Source organism: Candoia aspera, chromosome 1 (genome assembly GCF_035149785.1).
Source record: "Candoia aspera isolate rCanAsp1 chromosome 1, rCanAsp1.hap2, whole genome shotgun sequence".
NCBI lineage: Eukaryota > Metazoa > Chordata > Lepidosauria > Squamata > Boidae > Candoia > Candoia aspera.
Window position 1 is genome coordinate 258587586 of NC_086153.1, and position 27372 is coordinate 258614957.

At 40.6% G+C, this 27372-nt stretch overlaps 1 protein-coding gene across 1 annotated transcript in view; it reads right to left on the reverse strand.

Moving 5' to 3' along the window:
- The window catches only part of SLC17A6 (solute carrier family 17 member 6), a 53425-nt gene extending 26873 nt beyond the window's left edge, over positions 1 to 26552 (reverse strand). Inside the window, exons 1-3 of the mRNA XM_063289563.1 lie at positions 25627 to 26552; positions 22054 to 22306; positions 19803 to 19921 (exon numbers count right to left, since the gene is read on the reverse strand). Of these exons, the coding sequence (XP_063145633.1) occupies positions 19803 to 19921; positions 22054 to 22306; positions 25627 to 25712 (458 nt within the window). The 5' untranslated portion in view covers positions 25713 to 26552. The remainder of the gene's footprint in view (positions 1 to 19802; positions 19922 to 22053; positions 22307 to 25626) is intronic.
- Positions 26553 to 27372: the final 820 nt, after the last annotated feature.

Below are 27372 nucleotides of genomic sequence, written 5' to 3' on the forward strand. Positions count from 1 at the left end.
GCCTTATTCTTCTAATTAGCATTCTATGTTTATTCTTATGAACCCTAAATTAAGAAAGAATTATTCCCATATTTTTAATGCAAATCAGTAGACTCCTATATTTTGGAGAAAATATTATATGAATGTTCAATGAATAAATTCACCAAAAGAAGGTGAAAAAAATCCCTTAGTGAATTGTATCAGAGTAGTGGACTACAGATCACATCTCCAAACTAATATCGTAACATTGCTGGGACTTGCTCTCTTCTCCCAAATGTTTCCTTGAATAAATACAGAATCTTAGCCCTGCTAACATTTACTGTGTGTGCACCCAATCATGGAGAAAGCTATGATAGTAAGAAAAATAGTCATAATTTTTCGTATGCTAACCATCATGAGAAAAAAGGCACAGCTTAAAGAGATACCAGGATTTATTAAACAGTTATTGTTACAGAGTAAACTCAATTAACATCACATAAAAATGTCATCATTTATCTTTTCTTTCTTTATACCCCTCTGCCTTTAAAAGTTGTACAACAATCAAGTATGGGATACAATCATACTTCTTTACTAACAGTATTGTGCCTTTTGTATTCTAGAAAATTACTGGAACCATTTGGGAACAGAGTAATAGCGACCACGTAGAGAAGCAGTTGGATGTCTTTGGGGCACTGCTGCTTCTGTAGATCTCAGCTGTGATCTTCATGGTACTGGAGTGTGAGAATCATATTTTGCATGATGACTTTGAATGGCTGCTTGGTTGCCTACGGAAAGACAAGAGAAACATCTGATATATAAAAGATTGCAGCTGCAACAAATAGTTCACAGGACTGGGTGCTCACTAGGGACCTCTGAGAAAGTAAGGAAAACTACTCCTAGTTATTCTTTCTTTCTGGAGTCCCCATTCTTTCATTACCAGTCTATTTGGAGAGTGACCCACTGGAGAGAGAATGTGGTCAAAATAATACTCACCTATACAGAGTTGCTGTGGAATTCTTCTGCATCTTCCATTAGTTCAGTGACATGTGTATTACCCTTTATTCCAAAAGAGAAATGGGTCATGAATTTTAACCAACAGTGACAATGAGTTAAGCAGAGGACCAGAGAATTACCCATAAAAGTGACAGGGCTCCCCATTTCTTTTCTGATCCATCATGCAACTTTAACTACATTGTAGATTTATGGGAAAACAAGGCCCCTTTCTCTAAAATATCTACTTACTCTATACCTTAACTAGGGGGATTTTCTGGGAATAAAACAGCTGTTGAAGAATTATTTCTGATTCCAAGAACAAGGAAAGAACTTGTGTGGCCCTATCAGCACTGCGTGCTCAGCATCTCCGTCTCTTTTGCTGGGGAGGTGACCAAGACCTGGAAGAGATGCAAGGTTCCTGCTTTGCATAATGGTCTTCCCTACCTGATGAGAAAAAAACTCATCTGTGTAGAAGGCTTTGTTCTTGCAACTGCAGCCATGGAATTTCTTGAGAATACCAGTGTCTGGAGGTGTAAAGATATCTGCAAGAATTCTAAGAAGACAAGTGCTAATCTGTACTTCATTTCTTCCCTGCCTTATTGAACTGAGCACATAGAGCTCAGTTCATGTAGATTGTCCCATCACTGACACTTTTATCATCAAATCACAGCTTGCCTAGTTCCATGTGGCTTAGTGTAGGTGATCTGTATAACTTGGCTAGGGTTTATATACATCTGGCAGAGCACCATAAATTAACTGCAGAGTTAGCTAGAATTCTTTTCTCCTCCATTGAAGTAGTGGAAATTCAGAAGAGACTGGAGTTTCCCATAGGAATGGTTTAAAATTTATTATTTCTTTTTTAATTTGGACATTATGTCATTTATGGTAGGTAAAATATTGCCTAACTGGGCACAGGACTCTGACTAAGGCCCACTTCTTTCCCAGCATGTCCCCAATCCCATTCAGTTCTCCCAACAGCACTGGGAGCACAGTCCCAGCACTGGCTAGTTGCATAACAAAATAATCATGTTAATAATTTATCTGCATAATATTGCTGTTGTATTTCATATGCATTCCATTATTGCTCTGAGGCCTTCCTTTTTTTTTTTAAGAATAAAACCCCATATGTACATAAACAATTTTATTTATTTTTTTAATAAGATTTATATGGCCACCCAACTCACAAAATGTGACTCTAAGCAGCTAACATAGGATTAAAATCAGGAACAAAAAGGGTTGAAACCAGATACTCATACATATAATAAACTCATTAAAATAACTGGAAGCTAAGTTAGTAAATGTAGAGAAACCCAGAGACCATCAGCAAAACATGAGCTCAGTCCTGGGACACAAGATAGTGTGAGAAAAAAAATTAAAGTTGACTCTCTTTGGTATAAGAAGGAGGGAAGGGAAACTGCTCTCAGACTTTCAACATTCTGTTATACCAATAAAGTAGAGTTCTAATATTTCTTGTTGCGTCTATTTCCTGACCTGGCCTACCTCAAATGGTGACAGTAAGTCACAACAGGGGACAGCCCCTTGCTGACCTTAGTTGATCTCAAAAAGTTAAACAGGTCACCTGGTTAATACTCAGTACAGAAACCACTGGGGACTTCCAGGACTACAAGCTGTGGGCATCTCACAAGAAGGAAACAGCACTTCCATATCTTTGTCATAAAAACTACATGGATGTATCCACCTACACCAGCAATCAAGTTCAGCTTGAGGAGTCTTTTCCTTCAAGTTAGCTTCAACAAAATCTTATTTACATCAGAAGGCCTACCTCTGAGATCCACACAATAAAAATCTTGATTTTTAATACCAAATTATAGAGAAATTAGACTCATATATAACCACAGTGCAAAGATTTGAGATGTTTTTAAAGATACGCTTTATGCACAAGTAATATTATTAGAAAATAATATTAAATTTTCCATTTATATGCATTTATTCATGGCCAATTATTCATACTGCTGTTCATAAAATACAATTTCATATTCAGTAGCTATGCTAGTAATACAAAGAAATATGCAGCTTACCTGGCAGTAGGAGTTGTTTTTTTCCATCAAATTATTTACCTTCAAAATCAAAGGATGCTTAGGTGATAGAGATAGGTAATTTTTTTCTGTCTCATCTCTTTCACAGGGGAGATCATCTTAAATCCCTTTTTTGTAAATATAATTGATGAGACTGCAGTTCATTTTATGGAGTTTTATGGGTTTTCCCAACCTTTTATCCTTTATCTACTGTATATATGTAACTGAACCTTGTACTCTGATTTGCCATCATACTAGAGCCAAATTATCCATATCTTTAAATTTTGATACTAAATATTCTCTAGACAGTCTACAGTTGTTTAAATCTTTGCTAAATATTCCATATCTGTACTTAACAGCTACTGTTACTGATTTTAAGATGGCTTTCAAAAACTGGGATTAGATAATTAACAAGCATATATTTCTTATTTCAGAGTATGTTGTTCTTGGCATGGGATGGCATTTAATGTTTGGCTATATGTGCAAATGACATGTTGCAGGTAAAATCCAAAGGCTTACAGTATATTTCAGGCTTCATACACAGCAAATGTAAGAAAATCTAAAGCTCTCAAACATTAGGCAAACTAATTATTGGATTGTTGTATGCTGTCCAGAGTCACTTTTTGTGAGGTGGGTGGCCATATAAATTAGATTAATAAATAAATAAACTTAAAAAAAGACAACATTTTGATTCCAAACTAATAGGATATTAGAAATGTTTGAAAATACTTTTATAGCTGGTTCAAGTTTTTCCAGCTGTACGCAGGGTCATTCTGATATTCCCTTTTCAACAGCATTCTTTTTAAGGTTTGTACTTCAAGATTGCTGAACTTGTTGCTGCCTTTTAAAAATTAAGGGAAATTATTTTACTGTGATTTGTTAAGAGTTACATTCCATCTTTATTCAAGAGCCCAAAGTGACATAAATAGTCCTCTCTTTTCCCATTTTTCTCCACAACAACCCTGTGGGACTGTAATGGTATGCGGGAAAGACCTTGGGAGATGGGGCAAAGAGATGCTGCCTAGGGATTAGTCAGATAAAAGGCAGCATAGCCCCAGCTGCATAATGGAAAGGGCAAGAGGCTCAGAAGGGACCTTCTCTATTTTTTCGGGCTATAAAGGAGATGGTGGGAGAATTGTAGTTTCAGACTTGCAAGATTCTGTTAATGTAGCTTTATAATAAAGTAGAATTAGCTCATCTGCTTGTGTTTCCTGTCTGGTCTACCTGGTAAGACTGATGTCAATCTAGGGTCCCTTCTAAGCTTCTTGCCCCCCTTTTATGCAGCTGTGGGCTAGGCTGGCTCTTATCTGACCATTCCCTAGGCAGCATCTCTCCGCCCCATCTCCCAAGGTCTTTCCCACATACCATTAGAGAGACAGATTTGGCTTAAAGAGAATGATAGGCCCAAAGTCACCCAATGAGCTCTCATGGGCAAGGGAAGACTCAAACCTGAGTCTCCCCACTCCTCATCTAACATCTTAACCACTAGACCACACTGCTCTCTTATTTGCTTTCAATGCATGTATGGTTCTACTGCATACCACTGGAGGAATATTTAATAGGTTCTAGATGGAGAGATCTCTTTAATTACAAATCTCAACAGAGATACAGCAAGGAAGGATTAAGGTGATTTTGGGGTTGTTACCATATAGACTGTAAGTCTGAACTCAATGACCTTTTTTCCATACAAGCATATTCTTTGGATGTACTGAACAAGGTGTCAAAGACATAAATTAGACTAGGCCCTTGCAGAGTACATTTATACTTGCAGAGATCTTCCTGAGTAAGGTTTTAGCTTATGAATCCCATACTACCTCCAAAATTCACGCCTGAAATGGCACCACTCCTAAACTGCTATAGGCAAGAAGTAGGCATTTATAACCTTCTTGATAAACAGGAATGGATATTTAGCTGCTTTTCCTAAAATAGGAGTGATAACCTATTGAAGGCTCATACTGTAATGCAGTGCAAAGCAAAGCAGTAAATAGTGCCTCAAAATGGGAACTATCATATGGCTCCATTCTGCTTTCAGAGCTTTTCAGTATCTACATGAAACTGCTGGGAAAGATCATCTGAAGAGCTGGATCTCAGTGTTATCAGCATGCCATCCAAACCACTATTCTGCAACATCTTCAGGTAATGATGTGTCTCCTCTGAATACACCCCTGCAGTTGGCAAGGTCTGGATGAGGGATAATAAATTGAAATTCAGATTGACTGAGATTCAGATAAGATTGATCTGCTCATTGTGAAGGTCACATCCAGAGAGATCTGTTTGTTCTAGATGAGATCTTTTTCATGAAGGAACATCCAAATCTTCAGCTTTCCCAGGCTTGATTGATATGCCATCATTGCCCCTTCTTGAAAGAAACCGACCTTAAAACCAAAATGCATCCACTAGAAACCACTACAAACAGCCTGTCTATGGAACTGCCCTTGTGTCAAATTTGGAAATATATTTAGTAAAGAACTTAACAACCAAGCTGGTATCTGGAAAAACTTAAGAGGCCACACTTAGCCTGTGCTAAAAGTATTGCATTGGCTGACAACTTCTTTCCAGGTAAAATAGAAATGGCTTACTATTTTTAGAGCCTATACGGTTCATGTTCCAGCTACTGTCTTCCCTGCTCTCCATCCTGTTCACTGAGATGATCTGAAAAGGAAAGGTTGTGTCTTTTAAAAGGCTCATTCTTTTGAAATCCTCTCCCAGTGGAGTTGGGAAGCTCAGCCTCTTTGTTCTGTTTCTAAGGTTGCTAAAAGCAGACTTTTGGTTTTTTTTAAGGGACTTTAAGCTTTACAGAAGGAAATTCAAACTTGAAATGAGGAGGAATTTCCTGACTACAAAAGCTGTTAAGCAGTGGAAGAGCCTGTCTCCTGGAGGCATGGGTAATCCATTACTGGAGATTTTCAAGGAATGGCTGACAGCTACATATTTGTTGGGATAGTGTGAGGATTCTTGCCCTGGGCTACAAGACCTCCAGAATCCAACCCTTCCAACCTTATGATCCTATGACACATTTTTAAATGGCCTTTTAACTTCTTAAAAACTATTTTTATCCCTGTTTTATATTGCTTTTGATATCTTGGGTTTAACTTCTGATTTTGTTCTATTGTAAACCAGCAAGGGATATCAGGAGTTGGCAGTATAAATTTAACATATGAAGGGATTAAAAATAAATAGTAAAAAATATTCTTAATCCTCCTGAAGCATATTTACACTGTTTCAGAGGATCTCTATCCCTAAAGAAAATTATTTTAGGATACACCAGAAACTGTCAGAGAATGGATGAATCAGGAAGAAAACACCCTCCATAAACATACTTCCAAACATACAACAACATGCTAGGATTTCTATCCGTGGGAATTGTAAATCAGCAACAGGGGTGATAATTTCCATCTCAGAATATGATGAGAAAATATAGTCTTAAGAGGTAAAAGCACTGATACTTAAACTCCAAAAGCTGCTTGTCAGTCCTTGACATGAGTATAATGAAGTCAAGCTAAATGCAATACAAGACATTGAATACAGTGAGGAAAGCCTTGATGAACAGTGTCCTTGCTAAGTTATCTACAGATGAAGTATATGTACTAATATTAAAAAACTATTTTAAATAATGCTTAATCTCAGAGAAAAGGCCTTAATTTCATTCTTCCAGGCAAAGGCAATCCTTGATGGCCAAAACAGGACATTTGCATAGATTTGATTGTGTTCTAACAAGCCACCTTTATTTTAATGAGATGTTAATGTCACAATGGTTCTTGATGTCAGGCAGTATGAGGTCCCTATAATGTACACATTTCTAGAAATGTGTCATGATGTAATTAACACAGAATGCCCTTTTTATAGCCCCCAAATATACTTACAGCCAACTCCCATAATAGTTCTCGTCTTTCAAGTGTACAATTATTCATGAGGCAAAGCTTTTGTAAATCTGGGGCTTTCACTAGAGCAAGGGAGCCCTTCAGTTACCTGGTAATGAAGCTGATATTGTCAAGGCTCTTGCTTTGACAAAAGCCCCAGAGAGAAGTACCACAGTAAGAACAATCCATCACTAGTAAACAGAATTGGGTTGATGCACTTTGAAAAGTTAGTGCAATTTATACATATACATTGCAACCATTCACTTGTCATTGCCAGTGTCAGTTGACTGTACATCTGCTGTGGTTAAAATTAAAAAGAACATCAGGGGTGAAAAGATAGAAGTGATTCCCATACAGTAGGAAGATAAAAAGCAGCTTCTACTATGCAGGGTATCCCAGCAATTGGCAAAGTCTGTCAAAATGAAAACTCAGCCTAGTGAACCCTGTTAGAAAATACACAAAATACAGAATTTGTTGCTAGCTGCTGGAAGTATTAGAATTAGATTTTTCTAGAATTAGAAAAATAAGTAGTTAGCAGAATAGTACAGACTGGCTTAGAAAGGGAGAAGAGTGACCAGTCCACAGTGCTTTAAGGGGCTGGAATAGCCCTTCCAGAAACAAGAGGAACTGACGGGTAGAAGGGACTGAGATTGATGGGTGCTCTCATAGGAAAAGGGGAGATCATTTTCACCAATTTCTTCTTCTTCCTACAGCCCACGGGACCCCTCCCACTTTCTAGAAAGTCCCCTAACTCCCTGAAACAACTGCTCAGTGGGTGATAGAGGGAGGAAAGGAGGAATAGAAAATGTTTCTTCTCTTCCTGCAGAATGCTGATTGTTAAAGAGTTCTCTATATCCTGCCCATCATGTCTTGGATTCAGTGTTGCAGGAACAAAACTGCATAAGCTTGATGTCATTTCCCCACCAGCAATTTATATCATCTTCTACAGTAATCCTACTTGTTGTCCCAAATAACTAACTCTATTGAAGACAGAGTTTATTTCACCTCAGTAACAGCTGAGTGATGCTATGAAGACTCTCTAAGTCACTTGGGGAAGGGGGGTACAAATGGCCTGAGACAAAGGAAGACCCCTTTCCCTCTGTTAATATCTCTGTTGGGGATACTTCAGAAGCGTAGATGCAATTGTATTGGGGCTGCAGGCTGCAAAAGGGAGAAATCAGTGAAAATCACCACCAATATCCTCCCTCCATTGGATCCCAATTCTCTGTAATGAAAGGCATCCATCCATCAATTGAGAGCCAACTCTGGATCCAACTCACTGCATGATTCATGGCTGTAGCTTATTATTACATTTTACACTCTTCTCCAGGATTCACAAGACTGCTTATTGGTCCTTTGCCATTGGTCCTTATGACCTGAGATGACCCAGTGAGCCTCATGTTAGAAAAGAGATTTTAAACTGGATTACCACAGCCCTACTCAAACACTGTTGCTATTCATTGAGTTGATTTTACTATTCCTGTTTTGTAGAATGTGTAGCTGCTCTGAATGTTATTTGTAAGTAGGATGTAAATACAAACTCTGAGCATCCATCATGATAAAATAATTCTTCAAAGTTACAAATAATGTTTTTTTTAGAATTCTATAAACCATCATTGTAAGTTTGCATTTAAGATGGTAGCTATAATTACACAGAACCAGTAGTAATAGCAGAACAGCCTACATTTAGGGGTTCTCAAACTTTGCAGCACTGTGAGGCTCTAAAATGATAAATCTGTGTGATGCATTTGTGTGTGGCACAATGAATTCACTGAGATTAGGGTTAGGCAAGAAACAAAAATACATCTTACTTTTATTAAATTTTAATCTATATATCAGCTTAAAATAATAGAACCTTGCAAGTTTTCATTGGAAATAAACAATCAACTTTACAACTTTTAAAGATGAGCTTGCATAGTTTTGTACAATTTCTGAAATCTGGGTTTTATTTTTGAGACAGCTATTCTCACTTCTTGTTCAACATTCATCTTAGTTCAATATTTCCTCTTCTAGCAGCTGGCCTGAGTGTGCATGCTTACCGTGTGGGTGTAGTGTGGGTAGGTACAGCTACTACCCTGTAATCCATGCTCCAGGTTCTCCTCTCTGCTTATCTGAGCAGGAGCTTGTTCTGACAGAAGTTTCCAAATCTAATGGTTTCTGCATGCAAAGCAGGATCACTATCAGAACTTGTTTGTGGCTTTCCTCTCTGCCTTGCTTGGACAAGCTAGCTGTTGGATGTGAGTTCTGATAGCAATCAAGCTCTGGATGTGCAAACCATCTGGGCTGGGTGTCAGATGAGCAAGCCATCACTGAAACCTCAACCATGTGCTTGCTCCATACATTCAGTGGAAACTGAAAGTACTCTGGAAACAGTTTTCTTGGAACCCCCCGACCAATATAGTAGGTAACTATGTGGATTTATTGTTGTGACCATAGATGATAGCAATGTGACATAGTATAAAATACAATGAAACAAAATGAAGGGAAGGGAAGGGTAATAATTAAAAGAGTGCTAGATACAAAGAGGTCAAAACAAGAGTTATGATAAGAACTGGAACATTTATTTCTGAGTTTAAATGATGACAAAGTAAAAGTAGCAACCTGACTAGCTGGAAACACATCTGCAAGACGATAATTCAACTGTTCATGATCCAAGCCTTTGAATTCATCTACCATCAATATTCTGGCCCTAATTTCATTGTAAATGGAGCAGTGGAGGACTATGATTGCTTTACTGCAGACTCATTAAGTCTGCAACTCTTTGAATATTTCTCCCCACCTTGACTTTATTATTTGCAATAAATATTGACTGGGTTGGTGTTCCAATTTGTACAGTCAGGAAATGGTGATGGGTGCATATACAGCAGTTACTATAGAGAAACCAACCTAGAGCAACTTGTTTGGGGAAGGGAATTCAGGAGTTTTAAGATATGAAATAGACACTGTTATAACTGCAAGGCTTAAAGCATCAATTTTGCTCCTTCAAACCTCTCAAACTCAGAAAAAAAGCAGAAAAGTCCAGTTTTTTTAATCCCATTCACTCTGATGCCACAAATGGATGTTGTGCGTGGCCCCTCACCTCTACTCTAACCAGTCACCAAACAAAAGCACTAAGCTTAAAGAGAGTGACAATAATGTTTGCCTTGAGGCATCCAAGCTTCACCTCTCCTGAGCAATTTCATCTTTACTATTGGCCCAAAGACCTATTTCCAGCTCTCACTTTGCAGGAACAATCTCCCTATATCCCCAACCAGCTCTCACAGAAAACTTCCAAGCTACAGTGGGTTCTTTTTCACCAAGACAGGCTCCCTACTCACCCCTTCCATGGGGTCAATCCCTGTGTCATATACCATATACAACCAAAGAGTCCAGGCTAGTGGCAGGCTGTGAACATAGTTCCCGAAGTTTAAAGACATTTATCCCTCTGGCCCTACATCCATGATTGATGGAGGAAAAGGTTGCAAAAGAGGCACTGAGGCAAATGACCATGCAATTAGTATTGGAGATGGGGTGGGGCAAATGGATTAAGCATAGCCAAAAGCCTATCAGATTGTGCTCCTGCTCTGCCTGGACAACACATTTATTTATGGGGGCTTCTCCAGCTTGACCAACTACCTTTCCTTGAAGTAAGGAATGGGAGCGAGTTCTGGCAGTGATCCTGCTTTGAACATGTAACCCTCTCGCCCACCAAATTTGCTTGTGAATACAGGAGACACAATGCAGTTTCAGAACCCCTATACGAGCCTTCTCCAACTTGACCAACTACCTTTCCTTGAAGTAAGGAAATAGATACATTATTTCAACAATAGTGCACATTAGTTTCTCCATGTTGGAGCTGAGGTTTGCCTGTTCATGGGAATAAACACAGCAATCAATGCAACTGAGCCTACATTTCCACACTGTAAGTACATAACTGGAAGATAATTCAAAATGATACAACTGGAACGGCCTTGAAAATCACTTAGTCCGGCCATCTGGGCACCATCCAGACCTCAACTCCCAAAATTCCCCAAACAGTATAACCTGTGGTAGAAATTCTGCCATGTAGCTGGAGGCTGAATAAGGCTGATCTAGTCCAGCACAGTGGTGAGGCTGGAACGAATCACAGTATTGGATACAACCTATGTCCACAGTGCCAAATAACATATCTGTTAAGAAAGGGACTGTTAATAGCCAGAATCTCAGGCATGACCTGGCAAGAGCCTTAACACAACATACAACACAAAAGACTTTTTATTATTAGAATTTTCGCCTGGAATGCAGCCCTTGTGATACATAAGCTGTAAATTCTGGTAAGCCCATTCATATGAGATTGTAATGGGGAAGAAAGAAGGAAACTTATTTTCTTTAAAAGTGTTTGATGTTATTATCTAAAACATATTAAAATATGAATGCTTGGGGATTTTCCTAGGGAAATTTGGTGGACTTCTGCCTTCTCCTTGCTGTTACTCCATTTATCAGTACCGTATGGATAAATGTACCTTACATAGTGACATGCTTCCTGTTTAGCTTTCCTATATGATACTATCAGAGAGGCAAAATTTAATTTATATAGGAGATGACTGAAAAGGAAGAAGTTTTACAATATTCCCAGAAAATGTATGTTTGAAGGCAAAGAGCTTATGTTTTTATGACTCAAATAACTGCCAAGAAAAGCTACAGAAATGGAATGTCAGGGATTTGTGAGTATTTCATCAATGGAAGGTTGATCCCAAGCTTCTCATCTTTCATTAAGGATTTACTTGCTAGGAAAGGAGCAACTGAACTAAATTATACTCTGGCAACTGCACAATGAAAAACCTGTCATCTGCCCTTAATGCATTTACACGGATGTCATCAATATGCTCCTCCAGTGATACGTCTCTTTGCACCTTTTGGAAATGTCTCTAGACTATGTAGACAAAGGAAACTCCTTTTAGATGCTATGTGGGGAGACACTTTTTCTAAATTAAAAGTTCTCTTCTCTCACAAAGATCATGTTATGGTAATCTCATTTCTGGCTGTAGAATTTGGGGCATAATGGTAAATGTATAAATAAACAGGACAAAAGAAAGACTCTGAACTTTTGAGAATAACGTTCTTGGAAGTTAAAACCATCGACTGTCATAGAATATACATCCTAAGATATCTAAGAAGAGACTATTATACCCTAAATGTGTACTTAAAAGTATGCATTATGAATATCAATAGATCTATTTTCCAGGAAAGATATTTAAGTCTGGCAACACTTGGCATATTAGTACATGAAATGATTGTTACATTCAAAATGTACTGGACATCCAAAGAGCTTAGCTATTTAGGCATCTTATATACTAGTATTATATTTTGGAGCACATATATTTGAAAGCAAGTCCCATTAATACAGAAGCAGGACCTATATCTCAGAAGCCATAGAACACACCCCCAGGGAAATTTTGATTTTTGTTTATTAGAAGAGTGACAAGTAAATCAGAATCAGTATAGACTTAAAACCAGATCTGATACTGCATATAAAGTAATTGCTATAGAACACCAATCTTTTTTTTATAGTTTCTGCCTGGCCATGGTATAGCTGTGTTACTTTAGATCCAGAATTTAAACAATTTTATGGAAGCCTTCTTTAGATGGTATGTCTATTACTTCAGTTATGAAACATACAAAATAATCTGGGAATTATAATTTTGTTGTACAAAAGAATAGCGTGATTATAAAAGAAAGTAAATAAAATGTGTATTAAACATGTAAATGCATATTTAAAACTCATGAACTCCTAAGTATTTTTTAAAGATTAAATAGAAGATAATGCAATGACCAGCTTTAATCCTGTGAATCTCTCTCTAGATGTCAAGTACATTATTTACTGTTCCCTGTATAACCATTTTCTTGCTCTCCATTGATCCCCCAATCTCTAGGGGGATCACACCATGCACACCATGGATCAGCCCTTCTTGTAGTTCAACAACAGACTGCATGTTTGGCATGGAAAGTCATTCCCAATATCTTCAGGTAGAATTAGGAATCAACATGGTTGGAAATCTGTAGCAAGCTGGTGTAGTTAATCATGACCTGGATGGTCAGTGGTCTGATTTTACATATGGCAGTTATAAGCCTATGGTGAGCTATCTGAAAGAGCACAGTGCAATCACAGAGATGGGTCAGTCCATCACACAAATGTCAAAGCCTGAGTGCTGCCTCTAAATAAGCACCTGATATACAATGAAAACTGTGTTAACCTTGGAATTGTTGTTTAAAGAACACAGAAACAGCAGTGCTATGCATTAGAAAAGGCCAAGCAAACCATGATTTTTCATCTGTTCACAGAGAATAACTCAGCCATGCTAGAACAGAGAAGTAACATGACTATGGGCTCTATGTCTGGATATACAAACTTGGTCCATAGAATCTCCCCCTCCTTCCCTCCAAACTCTGATTTACTACCATCATGCAAAAAATACAAAACATCTGATATGATTTTCATATTCAGCTGCGAATGTTAGCTAGCCAAAATATTGCTAGAAATATATCACTGAGAAATGTGTGCTAGAATCAGCAAAATAGGAAGAGCTAAATGCAAACCTTTCTAGATTAAATCCACATATTAGAAAAGAATGTGATTTCCCCCTATGGAAACTATTCCATATGCTCAGAATCATGGTTTTAAATTATCAAACAAACTTAAGGAAATCTCATGTTAAAAGAACCACCCTGTTGCATTAAATCAGTGCCTTATCTAGTCCACTATTCTATTCCCACAATGACCCACCAAATTCCTCATTGCAAGCCTATGAGCAGGACAGGAAAGGATTCTGTTCTCCTGCTTATATGTTCCAACAACTGACCTGAGAGGCACCTTGCTTCAAATACTGGGTGTAATATATATTTTCCTGTCCTATAGCCTCTACTGATTTCTTTTAAAGCTATCTAAGCCGGGATGCCTGAGTCGATCATCACTTGCTCATTCTTCCAGTCCACCCAGCCAGTGCAAGACAGCCTAGGAGACTGTTTTGCACTTCCCATCCCTGACTTTGAAGCAAGAAAAACAAATAGAAAACCCCTTGTGGTGTGGAAAGCAGTGGCACCCACACTCATTCATTTATGCCTCCTGTTCACGTTACTCACGTATGGAGGGAGGAGGAACATTATCTTTGCTGCAGATGGCAATCTGAGCACTTAACCACTTGATTATCTATCTTAGAGGGGTTTGGAGATAAACCCTCATAGGGTTCACTGACTGGGTCAACTGATCCACCACCTTCATCACTTCAGTTGAAACAAGATCCTTTTCTTGATCGGCCACTGTTGTCTCACACCCCATAAGCATATATGATATGTGAACGTATATTTGCTTGGTTTTTTAAATACTCAAGAATGCTTCACTTTTCACTCACTTACACTGAACTACATTTTCTATTCAGTGTTCATTCACTTAATTTGGAAGTAGTTATTATCTTTTTAAGGTCACTAAATACCGTGGAGTCATTGGCCAATGTTTTCACTGCACTGCCCATCCGTAAGTCTATATTATTTATGAAAAAGCATAAAAGCCCAGTCCAGATGCTGATCTGGGGGTGGGGGTGGGGGTGGGGGTGGGGGTGGGGTGGGTGGGGGGAGAATTCTACTGCTTACGGTCCTGCCTTCCTTTAGCTAGCACAGATGAATGCTGCAGGCATGGGGCACCATGTTACAGTCACAGGCTGTTTTTGCAATAATGCTTAAGTTTTGCCTTTTCTCTGCATTTTAATGCAAAACGTGCACTAGAAGAACATACATTCAGTCTGAAGCTCTTCAATTTGTCAACATTATTCTCAAATGAACAAATTTAAATTTTACTTGTAATCATAACTAAATGTTGTATTACTAGGCAGTGACTTGCTCTATAGCTCTCATGCCCTTATTCACCCATCAGCTGTCTGAACAGAAATCCGCTGAAATGTATTTGGGCATACCAACAATAGGTCTCTGCATGCACAAAATTAATATTAAAAATACAAGGGTTTTATATTGTTGTGACTTATTTCTAGGAATGTATTTAGGGAAGATAAGAAAAGATTATTAAGGTTAAAAGATTATTATGTTAGTGTCAGTAATTAAAATAATCATTTTTACTTACAATGCATATTCTGTCATTGCAGTTCTAACATAATTAATAATCTATATATAACTCACATATGGATAACACTTAATTTCCCTCACGATCACCATATAACCCTTTTCACTAAAACTGAGTCACAAGGGCATTACTGTCTGCATGACAACAGCTCATTAATGACATAATTGATTTCAGCTGAAATAACTGATTCATTTATGCAACATAGATTAAGTATTTGGATTTATAATCAAGTTTTAATTGAAGCTGCCCATTGTGTGAAGTATTCATTACTGGCAGTAGAAACTTGCTTATATAACTTTCAGATTTGTATAATGGATTTCTATTTTTTTATTCAATCAAAACTGTTCCATAGTTTCCTAAAAAACCCAATTGCTATTACCTTTATTTTGGTATCATCCATTTTATTGAATTCCTACCAACTATATTCTTTAAAAAAAGTTATGAAATCTATGAGTTATGGTGCTAACACTGAGACCTGAGTGACACTAGGTTTAAATGTTTTGCATTCCTTACAAATAAAATGATCCCACTCTCTTCCTAATTAATGAGGAAAAAATTCCAAATCCTGTATGCTCTCCACTTGGAGGTACAGATTAAAAGCATACATAAGATACACCATTGATGATTCTCGCCAAGCCAATGAAAGAGCAGCGCTGGCTAACAATGACAGGCAGTAGCTGCCTTTAAAGTCTCTGCTAATAAGATTTTGTTGCCTCAAACACATAATCATCATTATTTTCAGATTAAACAGAGACTGAATGGGCTGGTAAGAGAGAGGTTTTCAGACAGGTTCTGGAATGTGTCTTTCCCCATTGTGTTGGGTAAATAACATGGCATTATACAAAAAGGCTGCAATTAGAGGAGAGTTAAAAACCCTCTTGCTGCGTTTTTGTAGCAATGCAAACGAGCCCTTTCGAAATCAGCCACAGGAAGAAAAGAGCCACCATGATCAGGCACAACACCGCCACCAGGCTCTCTCCTCAGCCAGATCGTTTTTCTACTTCAGCTCATCTGCCTTGCCCAGTGTTGTTGTCCTTGTTGTTAGTTACCAATGTAGGCCTCTGGTATTTGGGGGAAAATCCCACGTGGGCTGCAAAGGTGTCACCACAACTTTTTGTTCACTACACATCTACAGCGGCCCACAGAAAAACCAGAGGTTTTATGCCCCCGTGACTCCACTGTTTCTGCTGTACCAAGTTCCTGTTATTCAAACGGACGGCCATCTCCTCCACCCTTCCCAACAATCAGCCTCTCTTTCAGACAGCCGCTCGCCCGAACAGCAGAGAAGCAGAAACAGGATACCCAGCCTTGACACCACCTTAGAGTACCGATCTCTGGCTTACGGCCGCCTACTCAGACGGCACACGCTGTAACTACTATTGCTGTTTTGTTCCGGTCGGAGAATTAGGCGAAAGAGGAAAGTTACACATGGAAAACCACGGCATCGCAGCTCCCTGCTTTAACCTTCCCTGAACGAGGCAAAAAAAATGTTCTATTCAAAGCCCCTCTAGAAACATACACACATTCTGCTGAAACATGGAGGGAAGTCGATAAGCTACAATTCCCAGCAGCCCTCCGCGACTTAGCACGACTGCGGGCAGCCCCTACCCTCGCCCTACGAAGCACGTCCGTACTGCGCCACCAAAAGGCAGCCAGGAGCGCTCCATCACTCATCGCGCGCAATCGCAGGCTTCGCCCCTAAGTTTTAGTTTCTCCTCATAGGAGCAAAAGAACCGTCCTATTGGAGAGCCCACCAATAGGAGAAGCATTTTCCCCGCCCAACTGCCTCCGAGTGAGGGCGGCAAATGAATGTTCTCCTTAGCAAGCAGACTGCACCACAGACTAACCAAAGGCATTTTAGCCTTCAGCGTCACGCGATGCTACCATATCTGGACTGCAAATACCTGGACGACCAACATGTGTATAGTATGGTATGGAAAACATAGCCCAGATCTGTGAACCAAAACGTTAAACAATAGATAAGTTAATTAGGCATTCGCTTATCTTGCGAATAAAGTATTTTTCTTAACGGGGAAGGCACAGACTGTTGAGTGAGGGGTCTGATCGGGTAAATTAACGGGCAATTCTTCTATCCTCAAATGAAGATCTCCGATTTAGAAGCTCGTCCGGCGACCATGCTGTATTTTCTTGCCAAAAGAAGGGGCTCGAGCTATAAGCATAGCCATTCCCGCGCTTAGGAAGAGATGAATGAGACATTTTAGAAAATAGGTCCCTCCGCCATAAGAAATTATAAAGTTTAAGTTCCTCTGTCTCAGAAATTCAGTCAGATATTGGCTCTCGTAGCAAAATAAGTTACACTGTAATTTCTAAATGGCTTGCAAGAACAAATGGGCTTCTACTATCAGCCTTTCAGGCGTATATTGAAATCTCGGAAGCTACCGCTGAAAATCTGAAAGTTTATTTCCTGATTGCTACTTGGAGAATCGCACTTATATCAGACTTCCGTCTAAAATTATCACTGCACGTCGCAATGCATCAGTTTCTACCTTGCTACTCCGCCGTTCCAAATCAACCTGTCACCTTTTCCTCTCTTTCCAATTAAAAATTTGCACCACTTAGTCTGTGTTCCTACCACACACTTACCTATAATTTGCTTGGCTACGAGTTTCTAGTGCAACATACTGAACCATGAATTAATCACATGAGTTCAATTTGTGGTTGGGTAGTTTGTGGTTCAGTGTGTCGCGAGAATATCACATATGAAACCCCCAATCTGAGACGTGCTCCCGTTGCCTATTTAGAAGGACAATGCTACATTGGTTTGCTGAATATTGGACTCTTTGATACCTCCAAGTAAATATATATCAGACTGTTGCACGAGTCCCTTTAAAAGTAAGTGAAACCATGGTTTAACTGAATCATGCTCTACTGAACCCAAATGTCTGGACTGGCACATTACTGCGAGTCACAAAGTGGCGCGCCATATTTTTATCCTAGTATGTTGTGCGAATTCGGTCTCCGTATGTGTTGTCTCAGCACACATACACACGAATGTAGAAAATACAGCAGGCAAAGCTTCGGCGTGGGTGTCAAGGAAACCACGGCGGAATCAGCTGCCAATCGCGCGTTTCCTTTCGCAGTTGGAGTGGTTTCCTTGTTAATGAAGCTCTCGAATCTCAAGAGGGCCGCCTGCCTGCAGCCTTAGGGGAGGAGACTTTTTTCTTAAGGAAAATCCCGGTCCCCCATGGCGCCTTTTAGAGCCTCCCTCTTGTCCTTCTCAAGGGCCGCCCGTTTCCAGCGGCGCTAGGACCTTTGACTTCCGTCCTAATGAGCAGCGGGCAAGCAGGGCGCGGCGGCTGCGCACGTTCTGCGCCCAGAATCCTCGCAGGATCTAATTAACAGGTAGATTCGCTCCCTGGGTGCCTGAAACCTCTTGCCAGACACCATAGAAACGAAGCCGTAAGACCCCGCGCCATCTGCACACTTTCCTTTCTTTCTGCAAAGCCCTCGGAAGTCACTATCTCTTCCTCCTGCTTCTTACAGAAGGCGCCTCATTCACTTCATTCGCTTGGCTATTAATAATAGCTGCTTTTAATGGGAGCGAGAGTCTCTTTTGTTGCTGCTGTTTTTAAAAGGGAGGTAATTAAAAATAAAACACTCGACTCAGCATCAATGATATTCAGAAAGGTCTACCAGGATAACCTGTGATAAAAAGTAGAATCGACCCACTCTCTAAGCAACTATGAACGAGAAAATCCAGCAAAGGATGGTCCAGCAAACAAACACGTGTTAAACATAAAGCCTATTCGACAATCAGCCACAGAAGCAGCGATAATATGCAGTTCAGAAGCAAAGGAAAAAAAAAACACAAACAGATTTTATATTTGGATTATATATCTCTGCTCGAATAATAGTAATACCAACAACATTTAAGAAGACAGCAACCATGATCGTTTGAAGACTGCTTTTTAACTAATATCAAGCCAAGCCACTCTCACTGGGCCGGCCTCCAGAGACTGTCGGCATCGCGGTATTTTAAGCCCCGCCTTCCCGCTCTGAAAAACAACAACAACAACTTTCCCAACAATAAGGACCGCGGCATCAAAATGCGGGAACACCGTAATGATGACCTTTCGAGAATAAAACCAAGGGCAGCCCAGTAATTTGAAGCGGAGCCAATGTCCAAACTAACGCGTTGAGGAATGCAAACGTATATAGTTTACGTGGGAGTAAATGCAATTCAAATAAATGGTACTTTAAGTGACCCGATGTTAAAGACCAGAGATCGGGACTCTTGCGCTTTGAATTGTTCAGTAGAAGAGGGAATTTCAAACAGTGCTCGACTAGCCTGGGCATTTTGAATGTGCTTTTTTACTATTCAGAGGGCAGAAGTCCCGCCCCGTTTTGCACTTGGCTTCCCCCCTTCCCTTGAGAGCGTACAGCAAGGCGAGAAGCGGGGGCTCTCAGAAGTGAGCACCCACCCGTCCGCCTCTCTTCTCCGAAGGAAGGCGGTACAGTAATCTAAGGCAGACATTTTGCCCTGCCGCCGCGCGCCAAGCGGGGCTGGCGAAGAGGCCCAAGTACGACGCCCGATGAGTTTGCGCGCCAGTCGACGGCTGGCCAGCAGTTCCCCTTCTCCAGGCGGCCGACAGACTTCAGACAGTCCACCTGGGGTTGGTCCGCCAGATTTTCCAAGGCAACGGGGCTGCCTCTTCTCTAATACCACCTGCTGAGGAAAAAAAGCTCGGAGCTAGGTGCCTCTCCTAGGGACCGCGTGCCCTGTGCAGACTGTTTATAGGAATGCGGCTGGACACCCCTCCCCCCCCCCCAAAAAAAACACCGTAGTGCGGAGCAGACTTCCACATCGCACCTGGAGAAAAGATAGATATTGGCTGCTGCCCTTACCTGTTAGCTGCCAGCCTGGATGAAATATAGCCCCCGGGGATCTGCGTGATTATATACCCCCAGAAAAAGGAGCCGTGGATCATGCCAACTGTTTCCGGGTCCCAGTTGAACTTCGCTTTCTTCGCGAGAGGGAAGAGAGAAAGAGAGGAAGGATTGGTCGTAAAAACGGGCTAGATCAAAGCACTTCTAAACGAGAGGTCGCAAGGCGGGAGTCCACGGAAGTGCAGTATCCGTGGGTGCCAGCCATAACCATGGGGACGTTGTTGTCCCTTTATCCTGCTATATTCAACGAGTATCCCAAGTCGATTGCCTCCTTTTTTAATGGTCGGGTTGCAGCAGAAATAGAGAGTCATTAGGATAGGCTATTAAGAGTCCCGTAATTGTAACTGATCCCTGTCTGTTGATTTATTTATTTATTTGGTAGCCTGCCGGGGGGAAGAGAGGGGTCTTTGTAACACGTCCAGTCCCGACTAGGCTGGCCGATAAACAGACTGTATGTATGTATGTATGCATGCATGCATGCATGCATCCGTCAGTGCGGTTGTGATGCTCCGCTTAGAGGAGGGTCACATACGGTTCCAACAGCTGAGCAATCACTTGGTCTGAGCCAAAAAGCTTCTACCTACGGCAGAACAGAGACTTCGTCCTCGTCATTCATCGCCTCGGTTCTACACTTGGTGGATGGGGACAGATCGTTTGCGAACCTCGACCATTACTCAACATAATTATGTCCGCATTTTCTCCCCGGAGAAAATGGTTGCTTGCGTCAAGGTTGTGCCTGCACCTCAACCCTGTGCTTCTTCTACCCCAAAGCTCTTAGCTGAGGGACCTCTTGTTGTAGGTTACCTGGGTTTCCCCATATCTTAATAAAGGTTCCCTTTCTCTCCCCCAGTTCGCTTTTTCAATATCAAAAAACGGCTGTCCGTGTATCTCGAGAACTCCGACGCTTCCCAAGAATCAGCCCAACATTTTCCAGGCCTTTTCGGTGTTCTGCTGTTTAGGTGAATGAGTCTTCGTAATCATTATTTATTAACGACCTAAAAGAGCAGATGGGGCGAGATCCCTGTCCAAGCTACATCATTGTCCACGTCGGTTTTGGAGCGAGGCAGGCCCATAAGATATTCCCAGGTCAGGTTTGGCACCTCGGACGCCTCTGATTCAAGTAAGGGGGTGGGGAGGTTTATGTTCCTAGCGGGGCCCCCCTTTTACAGGGATACAATGTAAATTTCAATCGGCCGTCGCTGCAATCCCGCGAATTACACGAAACCCGGATGGAAGTGCCATTTCAATCACTGGAACTTCCTTCAACACCCGTGAATGGTTGAAGCCTCATTCTACGGAGTGGACTTAGCAAGCGATGTCTCCTTTGGATCGCGCTCGACTCCGATGGCTTCGTGGACACGGCCATGCAGGTTTTGTGGCAATAGCAGAGTAGCTATTTGTCATTTCCTTCTTCCAGAGGACTCCTTTCCTCTTTTCAGTCTAGCCTATAGTCCTGGGATTTTTCTGATCCTTCCCCCTCTTCTCACTAACCCCATGCGATTCCAGGTAGCATTTTCTCAGATCGTCCAAGGTTGGAAGACGGGTGAAGACAAGGGCGAACCACTTCTGTACTGTTGCCAAAATACCGTGTCCACGAGGTCATCAGAAGCCGAGCTGGGCACGAAGGGGGCTTCACTTTTTTTTTTTTTTTTTTGGTCTTCGGCAGTAGAATTTGGCGGTTTAGTTGACTGTCTGGGAGCGAAGACTGGTGTCGGCAACTGTTACTTAGGGCTGGGGCGATCTGCATTGAAGTCCAAACAGTCCCCTGGGAGGGTTTGTAATAGGGAAAGGGGAGGATTCCTACATTCGTAGCTCCTTGGAGGAGAAAGAGGGGCGGGGTGATCAAAGGGGGATGTGTTTATTTCATTGGGACCAGGGACCAGGCTGTAAAAAAATGTGGGAAAACTGCTATGAGAAATGGCAGAGAAAAAAGAAGGGGTGGGAAGTAAAAGCAAGAAAGGTGGAGAGGAAAATATCCCTTTCACTTTCAACCACAAAAGCATCCCTGGTTGGCCTCTACGTTGTAGCGCTTTGCGTCTTGCTCTAAAGACCCGCCTCCTTTCCTCCAACATGGGAATCATTCAGACGACAACCTAAAGGACAATATGTAGAGCCTTAGCTTCCTAACATGGATGTCGGGAAAGGCGTCTGGGAGTCATTCCCGGCTGTCTGTGCGCAGCGGGGAGGATTCTTCCTGGAACACGCTCACCTCTTTGATGATTTTCCCTCCTCGGTGGATGGTGCTGTTGTTGACCATGTCCACGATGGCTACTCCCAGGTTACAGCGGATTCCAAAGGAGATGCAGAAACCCAGCCCGCTCATGATGGCGATGATGTATCGCCGGGGTAACCCGAAGCAGGTGCAGTCGCACAACGGCCCTTTCTTCCCGGGCACGTCCAAGGGTTTCCCATCTTCCGTCAGCTCGATGTTGTCCTCGGTCTTTTGCTTTTTCTCTAGGACTCTGCCCAATCAAAGAGGAGAGCTCAGTCAAGGGATCTACTTGCTCACCTATATTGGGGGGGTGGGGGGTTGTAATACTCCTTCTGAGTTGTGTGTGGATTTGTTGTTTTGAAAACAGTGATGTGGTTTTAAAACTTAATGCAAACCAAAATATTCCTGATAACTATCGGTAGCTCTAAGTAGAGAGGCTCCCAAACATGTACAGAAAGCTTTTTTCCACTTGATGGATATCCAGTCAGTCCCTACACCCTAGAAATGTGTGAGGTGTGATTAAAACAGGTCCGATTTTCTGTAGTTCTTGAAGTGCACGGGAGGAGAGCAGGACGAAAATTTTTATCCTGGCTTGGGTTTCCCAAATAATCGGTAGTGTTTCCAAGGTACAAATCCAGAGCCTCAGGGGAGCGGGACAGTCACCCTTTCCCCTCCCCAAAGCTAGGCCAACTGGATGGTTTTTCCATCAGATTATGAAGTCCAGAATCAATACCTATCTAACTGTATACAATTCAAAGAAAAAGTATACAATTCAAAGAAAAACCAGCCAAATGGCCTTTTAAAATTTAATTTAATTTTAATTTACCAGACCTGCCAAATTGTAGAGGAGGTGCTAAGATGCACCCCCTCCTTCCACAGCTGCAGAGATGTCCTTTGTTAGCTAGCTCCAGGGAGACTAGATAGAGGGACTTGGTCTTCTAGGGAAAGCTTTAATCATTCTTTAAATTGCAAGGCAAATATTAGAAGGAAGCATGCAAGCCCAGGCATACCCATGGGGAACCTTCCTTATGAGGAAGCTAATCTACACAACGGACAGGTGTCTGGTTGCCTTTCAGAGCTCAAAATGGCTGTCTGCCACTTTTCCATTGGAGAAAATCACTCCTGCCTTTCAGCTTACGCCCAGGCATTATCGGCAAGTGAATCTGTCTGCCATTGGAATAGGATAGACTCTGATATTTTATAAAAGCAAGAAAAGCTTCATCCCATGAGTGAGTCTACTTGGCAGTAAGCCCCTTTGAGTTTAGTGAGACTTCTCCCCAGGTGAGTGTGTATTTGTGGGATTGCAGCCTTAAACAAGTTTGATTTTCTCTTCCCTCAATATTAGTACTCAGATAAAAAACGCATTTATGCTTTTAAATTTCTCTTGCTTTGACATGCAAAGCTTATTATGCCATATACGTGGCAGTGAACAAAACACACAGTTGACACTCTTAGGATATCTTTCAGTCATGTGCCCTTCTTAATTTTTGCTATCTGCCCAATAGAGGCAAATGATCCCTTCTCAAGAAGAGAAAAACCATGGGTATTTGACGGAAGCGTTTCTTCCGACCCCCGCTTCGTTTTATGCAATTGACCTCCTACTGCTGACACCAGTGTCCTTTAATAATTCAGAATAGGAGAGTAGCAATAGTGTTAATTCCTAGGAGAATTAGGATAACTGAAGATAGAGTTATCCAGGAACAGAGAAGAAGTTGTTTTTTCTTTAAAGCTCTTTTCCCAGTTAGGATAACTAAGAGCAGCATAATTCTCAGTCTGATAGCTAATTTGTGAAGCACAAGACTCCCCCAACCCGAATCTATGATGAAAATCGAATTTCACAAAGTGTTCTACCACGGATTACAGTGGCAGAACACATATATCAAATAAGCAATTCTAATTGCATCCTGGCAACCACAAACTTATCAGACAATATTTGATTTTTGGGTTGTCTCACACCAATGGCAAATAAAACCTTTCCCAGCTGAGTTCTTGTGGGGGATAAAGCAAAGCAAAAATCTGTTCAAAATAAGAGATAATCTAATTAGAATTGAGGGAACAAAGAACTTCCTTTTCCAGGAATGAATACTTTCTATCCCAGATATGAAATTAAACAGCCTGGGATAGTTTTATGTGATTGGCTGCTGTGTAATCAGGAAGGCAGAATATAAATTGCAAAAAAACAATCATGTTTGTGTGGGTATGCCATTAAAAATATTTAAATAAACAGTTCACACAGTCACTCTTAAAGATAACAACAGAATATTAAAAATTGGTTGATGATAATAATAATAATAATAATAATAATCCCTTATTCTATTTTGTTATTTAAAGTAACGTAAATATCTTTGTGACAGATGTCGTCCTTCCTTCCTTCCTGAACAGGGAGTAGATCCAACTCCCACACAGAAATTGTCACAAGCCTTCTGGTTATTTATATCATTGGAACTCTGGATAGACAACAGGAATACTGTATTTTCAGTGTTCTAACAAGAGTTAGAACTGCCGCAGTGGTAGCTTTGCTGATTAAATGCTACAGCTGACCTTTCTGTGCAGGTCTATCCCACCATTTTGACCATAGAGAGGTAAAAAAAAAAGATATTTTTGCTCTGAAAAGATAAAAATCATAGTAAGGTATAGTCACACATAGCTGTATGAAATTATGTTGAAATTATGTTGATTTATTTAATAATCCTAGATGCCATTAATTGGGCTACAAAAGATGGGCCTCCTCTGCAGATGAATTTACGTGTATGCATCATTATTTTTCCGACATTTTTCCTTGCATTCATTTTTGTATATAGATAAAGAGGTTGCTCTAAGAAGGACACACAGATACTTTGATGCAGTTTTTTTCTAGTCTCTCTTTTATGGGTGTTTAAAATAACTAGAGAAAAGGCATTCATTTATCAATTATTTATGAATCTCCATGTTTTTTCCTCATTTCAAAAGATCATTCATGGGGGAGTGGGCAATGCAGATCAAAAATCTTATTTATTCATCCTTTATGGGGGGAAGAAAAGATGGGGAAAATTATTTCCTATTCATGCTTAGTTATTAGCTTTTTAAAAAAATACTGTTTTCAGTTTCAAAGCATGAATTAAAAAAAAAAAAAACTTACCACCCCACCCCCACCCCATAAGAAAGCTTTGTCTGAATATGACATTCTAACTTCTCAGAATTGAATGATATGATTTTTAAGAGTGGGATTCTAAGGACACAACTGTTACTGAAGTACAATTTCTCTTCTTACAAACAAGTAAGTTTAGGAGAAGGTGTTATATGTTTAAATCTAATATCCAAAACATCCTTTCCTTCCTTCCTTCCTTCCTTCCTTCCTTCCTTCCTTCCATCCATCCATCCATCCATCCTTGTATCATTCTTCTGAATTTACAGTCCTCATTAACAATACCCAAACAGCACAATGAAAATAAACACATAGTTTTAGATATATATAATTAATACAATAATTAAACTCTGTTATAAAACTGGAAATAAGAACCTCAGTTTTAGAAGCGTCACATTATTCTTATATTTAAAAAACCCCCCACAAGAAATAACTTCTTTCCTTACCTGTAGATCTGACCAAGTGACTTCCCAGCAAGATTTTTCAGCCTCTCCTTCCCAGGGTTCAGAATCCTTTGTTTTACCGACTCCATTCCTGTAGAGATTTTCACCAGGTTGACAAGGGTGCCCTTACAGACCTTGAAGATGGATCATATTGGTTCCATATCAAACTTTTTTCCACAAAATACTGTTGTTCATCCAGATAAAAAGATGAGTCTAAGTCTTCGTGTGTGTGTGTGTGTGTGTGTGTGTGTGTACGTCTGTGCGTGCCTGCGTGTGTATAAGGGAAAGTGTGTGTGAGAGAGGAGAGAGACACTGTAGGTGTATATCTGTGGGTGAGGAGGAAATAGAGCCAGAAAAAAGAGGCGATTGAGTGTCTACCTGAAGCCCATGTGTTTCTTAAAAGAACAGAAGTTGTGAGACTGAACTAAAAGGTCCTCTCAGAGGTGACGAATCCACTAGCAAAATGACAAGTGAAGCCATTGGTACTTTGAAAGAGCCTTGACTGAAAGTCTAACATAAATATAATCCTGATCTGGTGTGGATTATTTTGCTATGGTTCTGTATGTAGAGGTAGAGCGTCGTCAACGACAATAAATCCCATATGCATAGAATCCTTACCAGTGCTCACCTCACACCAGTGTGGGTGAATCCCTGATAACTGTGCTACATACTCTGGCACGGAAGCAGCACTAGCATTTCATTATTTGTGTGCAATACATCAGCCACTTCCTCCAGGTCTGGAAAGAGTAAATTAAAGTAAATGTGGGAGGATCACACGGAGCGCAAATGGGTGACTCTCCTCTACCTCCTGTTCAGCCTGTTCCCCCCACCCCAGAGAATTCAGCACCATCAACAGCGCCTCGTCAATACAGTGTCCTCTGGATTGCTTTCAGCACCACGGAGAGTGCAATCGGAAGCTTTCCTCCACCATCAACGTTCTAGGGGAATTGGGCGGACTCATTACAGTGAAGTCAATGAAGAGTGGGTACCATGGAAACCGAAAAGGAACCAGTCAAGATCTCGCCATCTCCAGGTTTTCCAAGAGCAAAGCACTCTGCAAAGAAAATAAGGGTTTACGAGACGCTGACAATTAACTTTAGGATTTCCATGTCTGACTCTAGCTTTTGACGCATAGACTGACCCAGTTGCGCAGTGCAAACACTACATAGCATTACCATAGCTTTTGCTGCAGTAAAACAAAACTAACTGAACACTTCTTGCCAAGAGAATATGCCCTTTAAGTAATGAAACTGGACATCTAGGCAAACAAATCAGCAAATCAACCAAAGTTTAGCAAATGGTGCTGTATGCAATTGTTTTGTATAATTTAATAGGAAAATGTCATAATATAGACATTATATTATCCAAAATGGTATTAAAGGATATCTGTTTCTTGCTGGAGATACATATTCCACAGCTGTGCCAAATCTGGGGAAGCCTTGGAGAGAATGGTGGTGTGTCAGGTGGAGAATAAAAACTCATGTTTTATTAATGCAGTTTGGCTGGCAAACACATGCAGTACTGTCTAAAAAATATTAAATGTGAAGTTTTGGTTACACCTGTTCCTTTATTCACATAGCTGGACAACTTGAATAGCATACAGGTTTATATAAAATATGTTCACACGCCTATGTTCAAATTTGTCTTCTAATATTTATAATACAACTAGTTAAAATATTTTATAATTAATAAAAATCTTGTCATTCCTCTTAATCTGTTGAGTTGAAATATGGGTAGAACCAAAAATCT